The sequence below is a fragment of the Pseudoliparis swirei genome, chromosome 9 (assembly GCF_029220125.1).
Source record: "Pseudoliparis swirei isolate HS2019 ecotype Mariana Trench chromosome 9, NWPU_hadal_v1, whole genome shotgun sequence".
NCBI classification, from domain to species: domain Eukaryota; kingdom Metazoa; phylum Chordata; class Actinopteri; order Perciformes; family Liparidae; genus Pseudoliparis; species Pseudoliparis swirei.
Window position 1 is genome coordinate 8,444,199 of NC_079396.1, and position 19,781 is coordinate 8,463,979.

General features: G+C 44.4%; 4 protein-coding genes and 1 pseudogene across 6 annotated transcripts; 4 read left to right on the forward strand and 1 right to left on the reverse strand.

Annotated features, from left to right (window-relative positions):
- Positions 1–516: 516 nt before the first annotated feature.
- LOC130199071 (N-alpha-acetyltransferase 80) lies at positions 517–4,609 on the forward strand. 3 transcript variants are annotated; one of them, XM_056422277.1, is made up of 5 exons: positions 517–901; positions 2,339–2,439; positions 2,595–3,261; positions 4,390–4,411; positions 4,555–4,609. In XM_056422277.1, exons 2-4 carry the CDS (start codon positions 2,435–2,437, stop codon positions 4,405–4,407), a joined length of 690 nt encoding a protein of 229 aa, XP_056278252.1. In that variant the 5' UTR covers positions 517–901; positions 2,339–2,434; the 3' UTR covers positions 4,408–4,411; positions 4,555–4,609. The 3 variants fall into 3 exon arrangements, with proteins under 3 accessions (XP_056278252.1, XP_056278250.1, XP_056278251.1); XM_056422275.1 differs by lacking the exons at positions 4,390–4,411; positions 4,555–4,609 and having other exon boundaries at positions 2,595–3,683; XM_056422276.1 differs by lacking the exons at positions 4,390–4,411; positions 4,555–4,609 and having other exon boundaries at positions 517–751; positions 2,595–3,683.
- On the forward strand, positions 1,532–1,658 carry LOC130200212 (U5 spliceosomal RNA; annotated as a pseudogene).
- hyal3 (hyaluronidase 3) lies at positions 4,476–11,929 on the forward strand. The gene is given in 4 exon segments (XM_056423762.1): positions 4,476–4,695; positions 4,777–5,006; positions 5,009–5,302; positions 11,873–11,929. Coding segments are annotated over 4 exon segments (801 nt in total).
- On the reverse strand, positions 5,433–9,103 carry si:dkey-20d21.12 (uncharacterized protein LOC556245 homolog). The gene is made up of 5 exons (XM_056422278.1): positions 8,782–9,103; positions 8,333–8,405; positions 7,975–8,120; positions 5,924–6,142; positions 5,433–5,834 (listed from the first exon to the last, which is right to left on the reverse strand). The coding sequence occupies exons 2-5, from the start codon at positions 8,335–8,337 to the stop codon at positions 5,698–5,700; spliced, it is 507 nt and encodes a 168-aa protein (XP_056278253.1). The 5' UTR covers positions 8,338–8,405; positions 8,782–9,103; the 3' UTR covers positions 5,433–5,697.
- On the forward strand, positions 11,792–18,741 carry amt (aminomethyltransferase). The gene is made up of 9 exons (XM_056422270.1): positions 11,792–12,105; positions 13,226–13,393; positions 13,944–14,024; positions 14,229–14,360; positions 14,445–14,523; positions 15,022–15,167; positions 15,789–15,974; positions 16,170–16,320; positions 16,941–18,741. Exons 1-9 carry the CDS (start codon positions 11,980–11,982, stop codon positions 17,114–17,116), a joined length of 1,245 nt encoding a protein of 414 aa, XP_056278245.1. The 5' UTR covers positions 11,792–11,979; the 3' UTR covers positions 17,117–18,741.
- The last annotated feature ends 1,040 nt before the right edge of the window (positions 18,742–19,781 follow it).

Genomic DNA, 19,781 nt, shown 5'->3' on the forward strand with positions numbered 1-19,781 from the left:
GTTAAATGTGTGACAGTCGGTGTTGGTGAGGGTCTATTTACGATGACTGCAGTCCTCTCTTAATGTGGCTTCATTGTTTTTTGTGTGAATCGCTGTTAGATAGCAGTATGTTTGAGCGTCAACAGAAGTCTGATAATTGACACCTAACCTCAAAACATGATTGTTATAGTTTTATTATTGTAACGTTATGCACTCCCATCCGCAAGGTGGCGTACATGACCTGTTAGACCAGTAAGAGAACCTGCAACATGTTCCTCCTGTCCAGTGTTACCAGGTCCGCGGTTTTCCCGCGGAATTGGGCTACTTTTGAAGTGTTGCCGCGGGTTGAATTTTTTTGTCTGCTGGTTCGGGTAGACCTATTTTGCATGCAACTTACATGAATATCTTTAAATAAAAATCCATATTTTAAATGAAATAATTTATTTATACCCAAATCCTACCAAACTGACTCCAGATCAGCACGTACACGCCGACACATCCGCGCACACTCACTAGCACCCCCTCCCCCGTCGACAACGCTCGCCGTGGGTCACTTTTCTATCTCAGGGGGGCATCATGAAGGAGTTATGCTGAGGGCACCAACATGGTTAGCAGCGGTACTGGACATGGACTTTAAAAGCAGTGTATATGGTTTGGCACGGGCATATTTTGAGTTCTGATATTGGGCTGGTTTTATTGGCCATTGGGCTGGTTTTGTCACACAGACCTGGCAACCCTGCTCCTGTCACAGAGAAGACGGCGTTCACCCGCGGTGAGAAACTGACCGTGGAACAGACGCTACTGACGGCTATCAGCTTTTGCCTGGCGGTGCAAGAAATTACAACCGACCGCATGTCAGATGTCAGTCAAACACGAGTGAGGGGCGGACGAGCGCCGAAGACGAGCCTGCGAGACTAAATATGTAGGTAACGTTACGGTGTGGTGCGAAACACCAATGGAGAGTTCAGTTCGCCGGTTAAACAGATTCCTCGTGATATCTAACAAATGTCACTGCATGTGGGACTAACACTGAGCTAATGAGCTAGCAAGCAAGCAGCACTGACTTCCACCGTCACGTGGTGGTCTGTCCTTCTCCTTACATGGAAGTGGACTACTAAAAAGTATCTCCAGGGCGATTACTCTCTTGGTTCATTGAGTCTTTGGCGCACAGTTTAAGCGTAACGTGGGGGAAAGTAACGCAAACCCTAAGGTGTAACTAAACGCTTCACGTCCTTAATTCGTACAAATATCACCAAATTACAGTTCCATCCATTAGAAACATGTACTTTTTAAACTGAAGACATGTTTAAAATTTAGGGGCGTGACCGCCATGTTTCCAAAATGCATAGCGCGCCCGTTGCAATTTTATGCTGAACTATTTACAATTATTTCACTCGAAACGTTGCGATGCGGTTAACAGACAATATAAGTACTTTGTTCTGGGTTTCTGCACGACTTTGTTGTTATTTACAGCTGAACTTTAATCTCTGAAACGTAACCGAAGGAGGTATGACGGGGAATCTGGTCTGGCACTCACTCTGCCGTCTTCATTACACTCTAGTTTCTCTATAGAGAGCATACATCTTTCGCCTTTTACTAAAGATTTCCGTGGAGAGGAACAATATGAGTTGCAACAAATGGCTTCCTCATTTGTTCAACATAATCTTAACATTATTATTAATTAAGATTAATGACATAAGCACATTTATTATAAATCGTTATTCTGAAGGGGATCTGAGACTTGAAGTATAGGAGTTGAACAAATTGTTATAATCAGATGGACCGTTGGAATAAAACATTATCTAGGACACACAACAGAATATATTCTTATATGGAAGGAGTCCTTCTGTGGAATGTCAAAAAGTCTGTAGCCATGCTGACACGTCACAGTAGGAAGCACACAGGTTACATATATATATTAGTGCTGTGAAAAATAACGCGTTATGATTAAATTACAGGATTAATTAGTTAAATTTTTTTACCGCATTTAACGCATGCGCAGAATGAGCTTCCAATACGTCTGTTGTTGGTCGTCTCTAACCAGCAGCATGTCATTCTGTCTCTACGTGTCGCGTTAACACGACTCCGATCTCCGTCTCGCGCCGAAGAGCTCCGATCCGGCGTGTGCGCGCACATCGGGACGAAAAAAAGTCACTTGCACTTGATGACTAAAGGCCCCTCTGTAATCTAAGCAGACTCCGCTTCTGAACACCGACCCCTCCATCTGTGTCCACCTGGCACACGACTCCCGTCACAGAAAGAAGAGGACTGGAGGTCGCGGTGGGAACAGGGAGCATAGAAGGAGACAAGGAGATCAGCCCTCTAGCTTCTTTGCTCACACGTGTGTCTCCTCTTCCAGCAGAGCGGGCGGCCCACAGGACGGTGACATGTCTGACCCACGGGCGCTGCTCTCAAGTTGACGAACGTCTGGTTTATCGGCTCGATTACACAAACAATGTCGTGAGTGTCCATGTTGTCTTCCTGGCTCAGACCGTGGTCAGACTAACCCCAGAGTCGAGGAACCGCATGTTCAAAACTAATTCTAACGTCAAGCTGTTACAATCGGCCGCAGCAGTTGAATGAAGACTGACTCTACTTCCACCTGATCACCGCAGGTCACCAGCGGCGACCGATGGCGGCGACCTGCGACCCGCCCCCACGTCAGACCGCGGTGTCGAGGAAGCGCGTGAGCTTCCGACGCCGGATGGAGAAGTTCAAGAGTTCACCGTCTCGCAACGACCAGAGAAGATCAGCGCGGTGCCGATCCACCGGCGTCCGGACCTGCTGGCTCCCTGCGCAGACCTGGTGAACTGCGAGTGGCAGAGGAGCCGGGCCGCCCGGGTCCACTCCCTCCAGAAGTCCTGTCCGGAATTCCCCGTCTGCCTGGTTCTCCTGCGGGGCCACGGAGAGACGGAGCGGCTGCTCGGCCACGCCCGGCTGTCCCGGGTCGTGGGTCGCGGCGGCAGCCTGTTTGTGGAGTCGGTGGTGGTGTCGGACGCGGAGCGAGGGAAGGGCTACGGCCGGACCCTGATGGAGGAGGCCGAGCGCTACGCCGGGAGCGGAGGGTTCACGCGCCTGTGCCTGACGACCCGCGATAAGCAGCACTTCTACTCCCACCTCGGCTACGTGCTGTCGGTGCCGGTGCAGAACGCGGGCGCCATGGCCGCGTTCGCTCCCTGCATGGAGATGCTGATGAGGTTCTCTCGAATGCAGAGTGGAGAAGAAGAAGAAGAAGAACAAAAACAAGAAGAGGCAAACACACAGACCAGGATTAATGCTCAGGTACCACAAGAGGGTGCCTGTGTTGTGGGGCCACCTCCTCCTTCTGGTTTACATCCTCCTCCTCCACCACCTCCTTCTTCCATCCCTCCTCCACCTCCTCCTTCCATCCCTCCTCCACCACCTCCTTCCATCCCTCCTCCACCTCCTCCTTCCATCCCTCCTCCACCACCTCCTCCTTCCATCCCTCCTCCACCTCCTCCTTCCATCCCTCCTCCACCACCTCCTCCCATCCCTCCTGCTCCACCCCCGCCTCCTCAGTCTGCAGGGCAGGTTGTAGTACAGACTCTGACCAAAACTCCTTACAGAGACGCCAGAGGAGTCCCCATCTATTGGATGCACAAAGACATTTGATGAAGACACGGCCGGATGCACTTGGGAACTCCTCCCCTCTGTGTGTGTGTGTGTGTGTGTGTGTGTGTGTGTGTGTGTGTGTGTGTGTGTGTGTGTGTGTGTGTGTGTGTGTGTGTGTGTGTGTGTGTGTGTGTGTGTGTGTGTGTGTGTGTGTGTGTGTGTGTGTGTGTGTGTGTGTGTGTGTGTGTGTGATATGCTTGTGCACCTGAGTCCGTCCTAGATTCAAATAGAAATTTTGTCCGGCACTGAGAAAGAGAGACGAGACGTGTGAACCTAAAGGTCACCCGCTCTGAGAAGTGACTTTTTCGGAGAGGAAGGAAGCACTCACCCTTTTGAAATGAACAATATTTTCATATTGGTAGATACTAGATTTTTCAGTGAGTTTAGAAAGATGTAGTTTAAAGAATTCATAACTACTAATAATAATAATATTATATATTATATTTTGTCGGGAATCTTTAAAGAAAAGCATGGAATTGGGGCACAGATGGTACAGGTCAAAGGTCATATCTGCTGCTAACAAATGATGACGAAACTCATTAAAGTTTTAAAGACCTGTTTTACATCGAAGAACCTGATCGTATATAGCGTTTAAATCATGAAAGATTCTGTGAATAAAGAAAATTATTGAAAACACATTAGTTCGTCTTTGTTTTTCAATGTTATTGCCTGTCGGGATTTCAATATTTAAATAAACGCTTCAAATTAAGTATTTGCTTAAGTTCACGATGCCAAGATGCTCCTCATCAATAAATATCCCCCTTTCTCCCCTTTCAGGAAAGACGAGACACGTGAGTGGGTGAGCAATTCAATTCAGTTTATTTTGTATAGCCCAATTTCACAAATTACAAATTTGAGCAGCCATGGTTATGTCTCTCCTCTTCCTCCTCTTCCTCTCTGCCCTCTCCTGCACCTCTCTGTCACCAACCTCCCCCCATGGAGTCGTCCTCCCCCACGCCCCTGCCATCCTGCAGGACAGGCCCTTTGTTGTGGTGTGGAACATGCCCACGGCCCGCTGTCACCAGCGCTTCAACGTCCATCTGGATTTGGGCCGCTTTGATATAGTGGAGAACCGACAGCAGCGCTTTTCACGAGGAAAATAAATATGACATATTATACACTTTTTGCAATTGCTCAACATAAAGTGTCAGTGCTGATGAAAACTGAACCTGAATGTGTGGTCAGATAAAAGCTACACCGGACGCTGCCAGGGGGGCACCAAGGACCAAAATGGCCGCCTGTCCTGGCTCTGGCATCAGTCCACTGCTCTCTATCCCAGCGTCTACCTGCCTCAAAGGCTGGCAGGATCTACGGAGGCCGTGCTGATGGTCAGGTACAGGAAACCAGAAAGCATGAAGAGATATTCGCCCACGTCAAACCTGTTAGAAACAGCCTAAACCTCCTTTACATGACTGCCAACCAACTGCTCTGCATGTGGGAGTTAGTTAAAGGACAATCACTGAGGTCCGACACGAAGCGCTGCAGCCCCCAACTTTGCCACGGCAACGGCCGCTGCGCCAGACGACGCCCCGGCTCTGGTCGCATGGTCGCCTCAAGTCCAGCCACGACCTCTGACTCCAATGAAATCAACATTGGCTCCTTCAACGGCAAACATTTTCACAAGCACTTCTTGTGTCGGTGCTACCCGGGCTGGACCGGGCAAGAATGTCAAGGGGAAGAGGACGAAAATGTGATGTAAAGTCTTCATGTACAAATTAATTAAAACAAATGTGCATTTGTGAATGTTGTTTAATTTGCATAATTAAAAAAAGGCGGAATTTCAATACAAAAAAACACAATACAAAAATATGGATGGGAATTGGATTTTAATGAATTTTGACTGTTGTTACACATGTTACTTTGTCAGTGACGCACAAACTAGAAACAGCTTTGTGTGACACAATGGCAACACTTAAAAGTTACTCATTATTATGAGCGATAATGCTGAATCATCAGTTTGCTAAATACTTCTGAGATATGCTACTTTTCATACAGATACCGGGGCAGGAGGGAGTGGAAGTGTTTTTTTAGAAACTGAAATGGTTTCATCAGTTCCCAGTTTGAAACACAGGGTTTCTGGGCACATTATGTCCCTCCTCTCATGGCTGTCAGGTTGAGTCTCAGCGCCTGCAGTTCCTGGATCAGCAGTGACAGCTGTGTGGCTGCAACCTCTCTCTCCTTCACTGCCTCAGTCAACGTCCGGACTGCGCCGCCTTGCTGGACTGGAGGCAAAAAGCCAAACTGTCACAATGCAAAATGTCCAGGAAATATCAAGGTGAACAAATGAAAACGAATGAATATGGTATCTCACCCAACAAGTAGAAGATGAGTAACACTGTTAGCAGAAGCAGAGTGATGATAGCACAGCCCATGGCATAGGCATGTGATGAACTGGGAGTGAACATATCCTGTAGGCGACTCTGCCATTTGCTGCTGACCGGATGGCCTCTTTGATTGACAGTTCTCGTGTCACTTGTGCAGAGATTCCCATTGGAGGAGGGGGAGTACGCAGGACGAGGAGGCCTCGACCCTGAGATCAACGACAAATAGATCGGTCAGCGGGTCTGTGCTGTTGTAGCTGGTTCGAAGTGTGTTTTTACCTTTTCTGCGCTCTCTTTGGGGTCCTGTGTGGCTGCGTTCGGGGTGTATATGTGTGTACCGTCGTTGGTGTCTACAGTGTGAGTACCTATGTAGCTGTCTACAGTGTGTGTGTGTGTGTGTGTGTGTGTGTGTGTGTGTGTGTATGTGTCTTTATTGTGTGTGTGTGTAACTGTAGGTGTCTTCAGTGTGTGTGTGTACCTTTGTGTCTGCATTTGTGGCATATGTGTACCTTTGTGTCTGCATTTAAGGTGTGCATGTGTGTGTGCACCTTTGTGATTGTGTTTAGATTGTCTGTGTGCATCTTTGTGTCTGTGTTCAGAGTGAGTGTGTATCTTTGTGTCTGTGTTCAGACTGAGTGTGTATCTTTGTGTCTGTGTTCAGACGTGAGTGTGTATCTTTGTGTCTGTGTTCAGACTGAGTGTGTATCTTTGTGTCTGTGTTCAGACTGAGTGTGTATCTTTGTATCTGTGTTCAGACTGAGTGTGTATCTTTGTGTCTGTGTTCAGACTGAGTGTGTATCTTTGTGTCTGTGTTCAGAGTGAGTGTGTATCTTTGTGTCCGTGTTCAGAGTGAGTGTGTATCTTTGTGTCTGTGTTCAGAGTGAGTGTGTATCTTTGTGTCCGTGTTCAGAGTGAGTGTGTATCTTTGTGTCTGTGTTCAGACTGAGTGTGTATCTTTGTGTCTGTGTTCAGAGTGAGTGTGTATCTTTGTGTCTGTGTTCAGACTGAGTGTGTATCTTTGTGTCTGTGTTCAGACTGAGTGTGTATCTTTGTGTCCGTGTTCAGAGTGAGTGTGTATCTTTGTGTCCGTGTTCAGAGTGAGTGTGTATCTTTGTGTCTGTGTTCAGACTGAGTGTGTATCTTTGTGTCTGTGTTCAGAGTGAGTGTGCATCTTTGTGTCTGTGTTCAGACTGAGTGTGTATCTTTGTGTCTGTGTTCAGAGTGAGTGTGCATCTTTGTGTCTGTGTTCAGAGTGAGTGTGTATCTTTGTGTCTGTGTTCAGAGTGAGTGTGTATCTTTGTGTCTGTGTTCAGAGTGAGTGTGTATCTTTGTGTCTGTGTTCAGACTGAGTGTGTATCTTTGTGTCTGTGTTCAGACTGAGTGTGTATCTTTGTGTCTGTGTTCAGAGTGAGTCTGCATCTTTGTGTCTGTGTTAAGAGTGAGTGTGTATCTTTGTGTCTGTGTTCAGAGTGAGTGTGTATCTTTGTGTCTGTGTTCAGAGTGAGTGTGTATCTTTGTGTCTGTGTTCAGACTGAGTGTGTATCTTTGTGTCTGTGTTCAGAGTGAGTGTGTATCTTTGTGTCTGTGTTCAGACTGAGTGTGTATCTTTGTGTCTGTGTTCAGAGTGAGTGTGTATCTTTGTGTCTGTGTTCAGACTGAGTGTGTATCTTTGTGTCTGTGTTCAGAGTGAGTGGGTATCTTTGTGTCTGTGTTCAGACTGAGTGTGTATCTTTGTGTCTGTGTTCAGAGTGAGTGTGTATCTTTGTGTCTGTGTTCAGACTGAGTGTGTATCTTTGTGTCTGTGTTCAGAGTGAGTGTGTATCTTTGTGTCTGTGTTCAGACTGAGTGTGTATCTTTGTGTCTGTGTTCAGAGTGAGTGTGTATCTTTGTGGTTGCATTCTGGGTGCTGCGTTTGATGCTTGTCTGTCGCTCTGTGTTCATAGTTTGTGAATACCTTTGTGTCTGTGTTCGGGGGTGAGTGTGTGTACCTTTGTGACTGAGTGGGGGTGGGGGGGTTGTGTGTGTGTGTGTGTGTGTGTACCTTTGTGGCTGAGTTCGAGGTGTGTTCGGTGGAGATCGTTGATAGAATCCACAGAATGAAGCTCAATCTCGGTGAGATCTCTGTCGCTGACCCTGTAGAACTGAGGCGTGGTCTGGGAGGACGGAGGCCTCGACATGTCGCCTCCTCTTGAGGGACGGACAGGTGTTTCAAGATGGCACTCCACTAGTCAACAGCTACTTTCCAGGGAATATATCTGGACGCTAATTAGTCTTCCTAATGTGTGCCATAACTTTGTTGGGATATTGTTGGTATTGGAATATCAGCCATACAAAATAACATTATTTTGAGGTTACTGCTTTTAATTTGGAGCCATTGTGTCTAAATACTTCTGGCTTACTTCATCGTCGACACATGCAGCAGCTACTGCCGATGCTTTGTCCTCATTTACATACGAATATGATGGGTTGGTTCTGAAAGTGAAAGAGAAAAGAGGATGAGAATTAAAGGTTATTCTGTTGTTAAAATAGAAATAGAACTGTGTATTTCATGCATTGAAGGACGTATCATGTGAGAGTGGAACAGATGAACTTGGTTTCTATTTGAAGACAAAACAAACATTTGAATGGTTGATTTATCAGGGCTATTAATGGAGCTGGTTATCAATCCCATAAAGGCACAATATAGAATTTGACTTAAGGACCAAAGGACTAACTGAATAAGTGAGTGGATGATTACCCGCCTGACTACCTGCTTTCCCTCACTGTGCTCAAGACACTGTAGCCGAACCAGATTAATTGGTGGGGGATAAGATAGTTTAAAGAATACTATTCTTCTCCTCCCTCTTACCGTCTGTCTCCATGAAATATGAGCTGTGTCGGGTTTTATTTTCTGCTTGTTTTTTCCGGTCAATCTGTCGTTCTTCTTGTTCACCCAGTCGCCTCACACTCAGACACCCGTCGACCAAAACATGTGTCCGTCCCCACGGGAGCAGCAATGAGATACATTGAATATACACACAGTCACCAAAGTAATCCAAAGAAATTCAAACAAAGCGTTTCCAGTAAAGTCCTTGATGGATAAAGGAAAACGGGAACCTCATGAGAGAGTGTGTGTGTGTGTGTGTGTGTGTGTGAGTGTTTGTGTGTCACTGAGCAACTGTAGGACACCCGAAAACCACCCCCTCCTACTAAGTATGTCTGGTTGTGTCCATGTTCTGATTTAGCTGCCCTGCTAGAGGTAGAGCGAGCGAGAGAGAGAGAGAGAGAGAGAGAGAGAGAGAGTCTTCTCAACCCTATTACCCCTCCAAACATGCTCACACACACACACACCCAACCCTGCTGGCCTTCCAGGCCTAAAATAGTAGCAGGAATGGGGATATATTTAGTTTCTCAGGCCAAAGGATGACTCAGTGGATGGAGGGCATGGTGGGGTACAAACAGATAAACACACAGACAGACAGACAGACAGACACACACACACACAAATACACACACACACACATACACATACACACACAAATAGCATTGCATACACAGGTAGGCAGGCACGTGCACAGATAGAGCCCTAGTGGTGCTCAAGCACCAGCCCTTTTGCCCTGGATGAAAAAAGTGCCCTTTTTGCTCGAGACACATTTTTTTTATTCATCCGTATTTAAGAATAAAAGTTACTCTCTCTGTCATAAACTCCCCCCAAATGTGATTTGATATCCGACGGGGCATTTATTTGAGTTCTTGTGAGAATTTCACCCCGACATGCTCCGCGGCGCTCACGAGCCTAACAATGCTAGCTCTCGGTGTCATGCTATCCTTGTGCCTCATTGTTTTATGTGGTATGTATCTCTTTGTTTTGTCTGTTACAGTCTTACAACGATCAATCTTGTAGAAAACGGACAACACGGTTCAGCTCAAATAGTTTTAATTTACAGTAAAGTAACAACACAAGTGATCCAAACTATAGTTTCTCCTCTTCATTATTTTCAATAACACATTTTCGCTGCTTCTGAATTTCCTCTTGGCTGTTGATGTCTATCAATATCGCTCATTTTGAAAATGAGGTCAGAGGGCAATACGGATCCGTATCAGACCAGCAAGGAGGGCAATACGTGGCTGGCATGACGGACCATTATCCAATCAGAACGATTGTACTGTTGTTGCTATATAATAATTCATCTTTATTCATAAAGAAAATGTAAGCTAGCGGTCTGATCCTGCCCAGAGGAAACGAAGGTCGAGGACAGCATCATCAGTGTAGTGATGCTTATGCTTCAACTCTGTCAGAATTTTTTTTTGGCATTGGATGCCCTTTTTTTTAGGTTTGAGCACCTGCCCCGCAAAATGTCTGTGCACGTGCCTGCAGGTAGGACAGGTGGACAACTTTATCAGACCAAATAAACCTGACAAATGATATTACATTTTGATTTCCATGTAGGATCTAAATACATTAATAGCAATTGAAATATGTACAATAGGCATTATGAAGTCTTGTGCCGATTTAATATTAAACATAAATGCTGCTGACGTACATAAATGAGTGTAAAAGTATGCACAGAACAACATGGAGAGCTCTCTAAAAAACAATGAAAAAAATAAAAATAAAAAAGCAGCAGATATTTGTGAGGATCCTGTTGGCTCTGTGAACACAAGCCATGTGATACCCTTCACCATGTTTTCTCTCACTACTCACTTTTCAATAAAGAAAATATGTGTGCAAAATATGTGCAATTTTAATGGAGTAAATTAGCAATTCTGCTGAAAAAAAAGGAATTTGTAGTTTTTGCAGTTTGCTTATCATTGACCAATGAGCTTCCTCCAATTGTTCCCTATTTGTGCAAATTGATTTGGGCCTATTGATGTTGTGCCATACTCGTGGTGCTGAATCATCACATGTGGTCCAGACATGGACGGATTAAGAAACCACGGACCCCTGGGCCTGGACGTGTCAAGGCCCCCCCCCCCCCCCCCGCAAAAAAATATAAAAATAATCGCTAACAAAACAGTCCGTATGGAACAACGATACCGGAGCTGAGCAGCCAACATAACGCAAATTATATGATAGCAGGGACTTCGGTTATATGTATTAAATGAATAACTTTTGTAATCGTTACAACCACACGGCTCAAAGTGGAAATAACATAGTAGGGATACCACACCGAGTTAAGGTTTGAATTCAAAAGATAATTTATTAAATTCTTAAATTAACTATTTACAAAAATCCGTAACTGAGAAGCAAGAAAAGGTAAAGCGAAACATGTAGTGCAAATCAGCATAGTGTATGTGTAGTGCAAAAGCTCCCTGAGCTCATGGGCCCCTGGTGCCGGTAGGCTCGTTCGGTAATCCATCCCTGAGTAGGACTATTGGGGCCTTGTTACTGACATGAATGACTTAAGCCTAGCATATACCGGCTACGGCGCATCGTGTCATATCATCATATTCATATCAATACAATGTTAATAACAGCGACGTCACGCGCGGAGGCTCTGGCTTAGGGGCCCCCTGAGCTCATGGGCCCCTGGGCCCGGTAGGCCCGTTCGTTAATCCATCCCTGGGTCCAGACCATCTTTGGACCACATATACAAATCTGGTCAATTGTTTTTGCCGATGTCGACCACATTTGGGACTCATAAGCGGCACGAATATCTGTGTAGCTCTCTAACTTTAACAAACTAACACACAAAGCAACACGTTTAAAAATAGCGCTTTCAATTAACAAGCCGTAAACAGTGGGTCACAATTATGAGATCCACTTTAGAGAATCCAGCTTTAAGAAAAAAAATACTATTCTACTATACTATTAATAAGGCTCTTATAGATAATCCATATAATGTTATCCGTGTGTATCTTAGATGAGGCTACGTTGAACTCCAGGTCAAACTCATCGACTACATATCCCACAAGCCATTGCTCCTTTCTCCAATCGCGTGTTTTTGCCAGAACACGAGCGGCAGGAATCCCGAAGTGTGGAGTCCGAAGAGTCCGGTGGAACAAGCGGAGAGTGACCGTCAGACCGCTCAGCGCGTGACACCTCAGCGGGGACTCGGGAGGCACCATGTGGGCTCGGCTGCTGCTCGGCACCGGGGGCTCGGGGCTCGGGCTGCGGGCTTCCAGGGACGGTTTGCTGCGGCTGGCCGGTGCCCGTTGTGCGGGGAAGAGGCAGCTGGCTTCGAGCGGAGAAGTAAGTGCACCAACTTGTCCAATGTGCGCGTGCATGTCTTCTTACTGGACGAGGAGTTCAAAGGACCCTTTTTGGACACAGTGGTGCCTGCTTAGACCTATTTTATAACTGTCGGAGACATATAGCCTGTGATCATTGTTTATCGGTAGTCGGTTTAATATAAATTAAGAGAAAGCTTTATGTCAGATTTTTACATTTTAATTCCTGGATAATTTGGATAATTGAGTTGATGATGGAGCTGTCACAATTGAGCGTCACTGCTTTCCTTTTGTTAGTGTGACTTACGATCATGCCATCAGTGTGTCACAGCAGCGTTAGTTCATGCAGACGTAATGTGCATCTGTCCCCGCAGACTGCCTCCCTCCCTCTGTGTGCTTCACTGCACTGGGATGCACAACATGGTTTCTCTTATTAAAACCAGAGTGACTGACTCCACCGTGCTGTGACCTGACCCACAATCATTCAGTAATGCTTATGTATTTCATTCAGACTGCACTCACTGATGAGGATATGAATGAAATTAAAAGTTATTTATTGTATATCCTTTTTCTAAATCCTCAGTCAGCAGAGGTTTATCTTTGAGTGTTGCACAAAGCAAATGAGGGTAAAAAGACTAAAGTCCCACTCTTAACCATGAGGCGAGCCGTAATCTATAGTTCATTAATTGTAGGTGCGTGTGTGTGCGTGTGTGTGTGTGTGAACGCACATTAAAACCCCCTCTCCTTTGTTCATTCAAATTAACAGCTGACTTTGGACTTGAACAATTTAGTCAAATAACAATTTACACACTCTTCCCCATAATGCACTTCTGCTGCAGCGCTGATAAGAACCCCCCTCCTCACTGGCGGGTTCATAGATCAGAAGTCAGGGCAGAAAGAACAGAGCACGGGGCGTAGAAACAACTGACCTGTCATGCTGCCATTTGAGTGCTTCCTCTTTGGGATGGGATGCAATATGTTCCAGTGGTTGTTATTACATAGAAAAATACCACGCGACCAATTAAATACTAACTAACTGCATTATTTGTTCCATTTAGTAGTATAATGCATCAAAATGTACGTACTACATTCCACACCCTATTTTTCCGGTACACTCGGTCACAACGTTTCACTTTCCCCAGGCCGCCTCGAAGAAGACTCCGCTGTTTGACTTCCACAGGGAGCGGGGGGGCAAGATGGTGGACTTTGCCGGCTGGAGCATGCCTGTCCAGTACAAAGACAGTCACATCGCCTCGCACATGCACACCAGAGAGCACTGCTCCATCTTTGACGTCAGCCACATGCTGCAGGTGAGATCAGCAGTAAACACTCGCAGTTCACTCCCGAACCTTTACCTCTTGTAAGGCCATTGCACATTGTCGTGGTAAAATACAGCACTTTGTCCATTAGATTTGTTTTGGATCTACGAAGCAACCCGCCAGAAAAAAAAAATCCCATTGCTGTGTTTTGAACATGTCCCTGAAGCTAAAAACCCGGACAAAGCCCCGAATTTTTCATTAGCCCGAATGTTTTCAACCAAAAAAAAAAAAAAAGATTAACACAGTGGTTACCACCCAGGTCGCACGTGACGTCATTCACCCCAAAACAGCGAAACAGCGAGTCAGACTGGCAGGCAGGCGCACGTAACAGCAACATGCGAGAATGTTTCTATGTTTTCACATTCACACATTCTTCACCTTCTCTGTTCAGCAGCGCCGCTTCCCATAACGCGCCCGGCTCGCGCGTGTCGCGCCGACACATCCGCGCACACAGGTGAGCACACAGGTGTGACCCCCGACAACGCACTGATACTGGTTTTGAATATATCCTTTTTCTTTTTTTCCTTTCTTCTTCTATAAGAGCAAAGTCCACGGCAAAGACCGGGTGAAGTTCATGGAGTCTCTCGTTGTTGCGGATATTGCAGAACTCAAGGACAACCAAGTGAGATGAAGGAATGTTTCATGTTCAACTGACAATAACACTTCTTTTTGTCCACTTATACAGAGGCAATCTTTTAAGTTGGGATGTGGGTAACAGTATCTACGGACACATTAGCAATGCATTGGGAGTGTTTCCGACCACCTTACACTGTACAATGGGTGTTTCTTGCAAAGCTAACACATCCACCACCCCCTTCCCACCCAGGGTACGTTGTCCCTCTTCACCACTGAGAAAGGAGGGATTATTGATGACCTCATTGTGACGAAGACGGACCAGGGCTACCTCTACGTCGTCTCCAATGCTGGCTGCGCTGACAAGGACTCGGCGCATATGAAGGTAAATGTGTGTGTGTGTGTGTGTGTGTGTGTGGTTGTGTGTGAGAGCACGTGTCTTTAGCATCTGTGCGTGTTGTGCCCGCAGGCCAGACTGGCAGAGTTTAAAGCTGCAGGTTTTGATGTGGATCTGGAGTTCCTTGATGAGGCGCTGATCGCTGTGCAAGGTAAAACATTTCTCTTTACTTCATTCCTTTCCTCTAATCTATAAAAGAAGGAAGTAAAACATTAGTGCCAAGCCAGTAGTATTCTTAATCTTTGTTATCAATAAATAACCAGCCATCAAACAGTTGGTGTTGTGTTATGTTATCATATTCAGGAGATCTAACTTTCTCAATTATGTTTCATATTACTGCCAGGAGGTGGTGCTAATCGCCAAACTGGACATGCTTAATAAGTCTGGACCTTTTATAACTGTACTTAATGGTGTCAAGATGGCTCAGTGACCCTTACTTCTTTTAGATATCCCTTGCCTCTATCTTGATTTCATGACTTTAATTCCTCTCTTTCAAAGTGATTTCTATCTCAGTGGCTTTCTTTGCCCCCGACTGAATGTTATGTTAATTGCTATTTTATTTTTCTGGCTATTTTGAGCTCCTCTGTTTAGGACTGTCTCCACGCCATAGTATATGTAGATGGTTTATCGGTTGCGTTGTGGTTGTCAGGTCCATCCATGGCTCAGGTGCTCCAGGAGGGGCTGAGAGAGGACCTCACCAAGCTGACCTTCATGACCTCCAACTTGGCCACTGTGTTTGGCATTCCTGGCTGCAGGGTCACTCGCTGTGGATATACCGGGGAAGATGGGGTGGAGGTCAGCATTTCCCACTCACTCTTTCTCTTTGCTTCCTTTCTATCCTTTAAAACAATGTTTGTGTCTATATTTTTCTCACAGTGGCCTTAACCATAAAAGGGCACTCAGTGATTGCAGGTCAAACTGTTTGATTGAATGAATGCAAACCACAGTTTTCTACCTGAGTTTGTAAAACCTAGACAGGAACAATTCCAAAAGCCTAGATGGAATCAAGATTCCAAATTAAAGCAGTTGTTGAAGTGAAGAGCCTTGAACCTGCAGCCTGATTCCAGATTAATGGTTTACTTTATATATTCAGGATTTTTTCACTCACTCTCTCGCTCTCTCTCTCTCCATCGGGCCTCTGTAGATATCAGGATGGGTGTGGGTGGGTCTCTCCATGTCTAACAGAGGGAATGTGGGAGTTTGTTTATTATCTGTGTCTAATTTTTTCTCTCTCAGTGAGACTCATTTGACTCACTCTGTGTTTTTATTCCATGGCACACACTATGGCATGACTTGTAATTATATTCTGTATAATATAAATATATATCAAATGAAAAAAGGCCCTCCCCGCTGCAACACTGGACTCCTTGGATAGAGACCCGTCTCTCCACTCTGCCTGTGTCTCTTGTGTTCCAGATCTCCGTCCCCCAGTCCAGAGTGGTGGAGCTGACGGAGAAGCTGCTGGTTAACGGGGAGGTGAAGCTGGCCGGTTTGGGCGCCAGGGACAGTCTACGACTGGAGGCGGGGCTTTGTCTCTATGGAAATGACATCGATGAGAGCACCACCCCTGTGGAGGGCACTCTCGTCTGGACCATAGGAAAGGCTCACTGTGTTCACTTCAACATATTTGCATTCATTGTTTTTTTTTCTGACTGATTTGGAAGAAGGTTGCGATGGAACCAGTGATTTTTAAAAAACATGTCAATCTCTCCAGCTCTGTTTGTGAAGCAAATAGTTGGATGAGATTTCCCTTCCGTCAACTCACTCTGTTGCTTTGTCTACTTACGTGCAGGAAAGCGTCGGCGTCAGAACAAGGACTTCCCCGGCGCTGACGTCATTGTACCTCAGATCAAAGCCAAGACGGCCAGGAAGAGAGTCGGCCTGGTGTCTACAGGCCCCCCCGTCAGGCAACACACACCCATACTCAGCCCCGATGGAAAGGTCATAGGTCAGCACGCAAACACGGTGGAAGTGGTTTACACAACGGTATCAATACATTCAAAAGAGTGGCGCAACACCGGTGGATGGAAATCACTGGTAGTAGTAGACGTGAAATCAAATTAACAGTTAAAAAAAAAAAAATAACACACAGCACCATCACAGACAGAAAAAAAGATTCAATATTAAAGCCACATTGAGTTGAATGCATTGTTGTTTGTGTTATGGTACTGCCACTGGGGGTCGCAATTTAAAAATAAGTATATAATTGGATTGGAAATATTCAGTTTAGTTTGACATCATACATAATGTGTCATGTCGATGTAATTCATATAAATTATAGTCATAATTTTTTGAGACGACATTCACGTGTTATTTTGCATGCAGAAGCCAAATTGTAAGTGGAATAGTGGTGGAATTCATGAACGAGTGAAAGGATGTATTGTGTCAGCAGCCAAAGATTGAGTGGATTAACAAGTCTGTGTTGCTCAGGAAGTGAATCTGAACCAGAGAGGAGGACCAACCTTCTTCCAAATGTTTCTACTCTGGCTCGCTGGCTTTTATATTATCTGAGGATGTGTCAAGAAAGGGATTGAAACGTATGACCTATTCTCTGCTGTTTTTATTTAGGTGAAGTGACCAGCGGCTGCCCGTCTCCCTGCCTAAAAAAGAATGTAGCCATGGGTTACGTGGACGCGGCATTCGCTAAAAACGGGACAGCCATCCAGGTCGAGGTCAGGAAAAAAGCAGTGCCCGCCTCAGTCAGCAAGATGCCCTTCGTACCCACCAACTACTATTTTGGATAGGAGGGACACACACACACACACACACACTCTCGACCATTCCTGCCCTCTGTCCCATATTTACCGATGCTGCCCCCTTCAGTTTACCTCCAGCAATGCAACACCAGTGTGAAGACTGAACGTCTTCATTGATAGTCCTCTGAGAGGAAATAATCCAAAAATGCTAAATTGTTGTACGATACGGTATGTGTCTCGGAACCTTTCCTTGCGTAGCACATTAAATGTTTAGCAGTTTGCCTTTGAGAGACTAAAGCAGAGATGCAAAGTTCCATTGTGTAAACTGAATGGTGGTTTAAGGACAACAGGACCTCAAATGTAATAACACATTTCAAACAGCATGGGGACACCCTACGAACAGCTCGGCATGCTACTTCACATAGGGATGCATGCACATGAAATTAATTACATGCAGTATGGTTGAGTCTGAGAATGTATGTATGATGTTATGAGCTTAGATGCTCTGTTAACACAATCAGTAGTTTTTAATTTGTTTTCTTCTAATGTTTTATAAGCGGACGGCAGCATGTTAAAGTCAGAACAGAACCACTGAGGCTGCTTGAATTCATTAAATACAATGATTTAATTAACTTTTTGTTTACTTTGTTACCGCTGGACCAAAACTACAAGATTCCAAATGGTTCTACTGATGTCAAATAACTGCATCTCTGCATTTTGCTTAAAGGGCTTTTGAATCCCACAGAGACACCTTTTTATTCATGTTGTTGTTAAGTCTTAAACAGCTCGATCAATGGAGGTCTTCCAACACAAAACTCCTGTCTAAAATGTGCCAATTAACATAAACCAGTTCAGTTTGTGAAAGTGCCATCTTTGTTTTAATCAGGAGATTTTCTTACAGAGTTCTTGTTTGAAGGGAAATTGAGAGAGTTGTAGTTGATTTAGTCATAAACCTTTTATATCAAATAAAAAGTTTTATTTTATCGTGATGTAATGAACCTAAAATAGAAGTTTACGCTACATGTGGCACACTGAGATCCTAACTTGAAAACAATGTGAATTGTGATTATGTGTGTTCTGTCTGGCACCTTTTGAAATGTAATTTCATTGTCTTTGGACTTTCTGTGGAGCTCTGAATGATTTTCAAAAATAAAAAAACTAATAACATAATTAATAGAAAAATACTACTACTGATTTATACGTTTGTCTTTGTCATTTCTGTCTTTAAGGCGCATTGTTGATTTCAATTAATTTAATTTTCATGTAAACATTTTGCATAACACTTTATTTGAATTTAAAATGTCTTATGTCTATTAAAGAAACTTTAATTTACAATTTATTATTACCCACTATCATTTTGTACTGGTTGTTTGAAAATAAGATTTCATTTTTTTGGGGGGGACATATTTGGTAAAGACTGTGGCGTGCGTGTGTTCTGAGAACCCACGCAGTGCCACGGTTTATTCCAGGGCCATTCATGCTGTATACCACACTGATAAGACCATCAGTGGGGTTACACCTGATGGAAGATGTTCATGCCAAAAAAGAAACCTGCTTATTTCGGTGTAATTGAGATCTGTAGTATATTTATGTGCAGTGGGAAATTGGATAGGTATGTGTTTGCTTCTGGCCTCCACATTGTAGACTTTATGTTCCATAAATCCTAAAATGACCCTCAGTGAATTTTTTTCCGTTTTGTTTATATTCATTTTACATCGATCTACCTTTATTTAAAAGCACTTTAAACTGCTTTTCTTGTATAAAAGGCACTTTACAAAAAAGTTCTCAAAAGTGTTGTTTTATTTCAGTGATTTTATCATTATTTTTCCTTCACATTTCAACAGAGTTCTGTCTGATTGATTGTATCACTATATTTCATACCTGCAAACTCATGAGGGATGAAAAAGGTGACAACGGGGGCGCAGGTGACTTTTTTGTTGTCTCCACATCCACGTTGTTTTTTGACTACAGTCTTTTGATTGTTTTGACCGCAAATCTAAATAATAATAACAAACATTTTAAGAAAAAAGGTCCTCTTAATAATTCAGTGATCGGGCCCTAATAATAGTAATAACAACTTTACATTATCATTATATATAATATGGTTAAAGTCATTCATGAACCAACTTCCTTTTTTTTTTACTTGTGTGCTCTGCTGAGCTTTGAGCCTGTTCCATGATTCTGTTCCATAATTCTGTTCTATGATTCTGTTCCATGATTCTGTTCCATGATTCTGTTCGAGGAGCCTGTTCCTTCGACGTGTCCCATCAAAGATGTTTTATTGCGAAGATCACCACATCTCATGTTCTCCGTGTCTCACTCCAATCTCATAAACGCCGGTGTTACACCCCTACTGGTTTTCAAACCTACTGGTTTCCCTACGCGTGCGTGTGTTGTGTTCTCTTCACATCTGCAGCGGGGCTCTGTCTCGCTCACCAGATTCGTCACACATTCACAAACATATTGCTGGAGATCTTCAAGCCTCCGTTCATATCCATTTCGGCGATTACGATTGTATAAGTGAGCAGTGCATCACAGCCACGGAGGAAGAAATAAATATATATTTTTTTAATTAAAAAAAAAAGATCGCCCGACCTGGTTTCGATCCCTGTCACGTAAAATGAGACTGCACTCTAAGCCGCGCAGTCTGTGCGCTGCGCCACCAGATATTAATTTTAACTCAAGTAATTGATATATTCAACCATTACGTCAC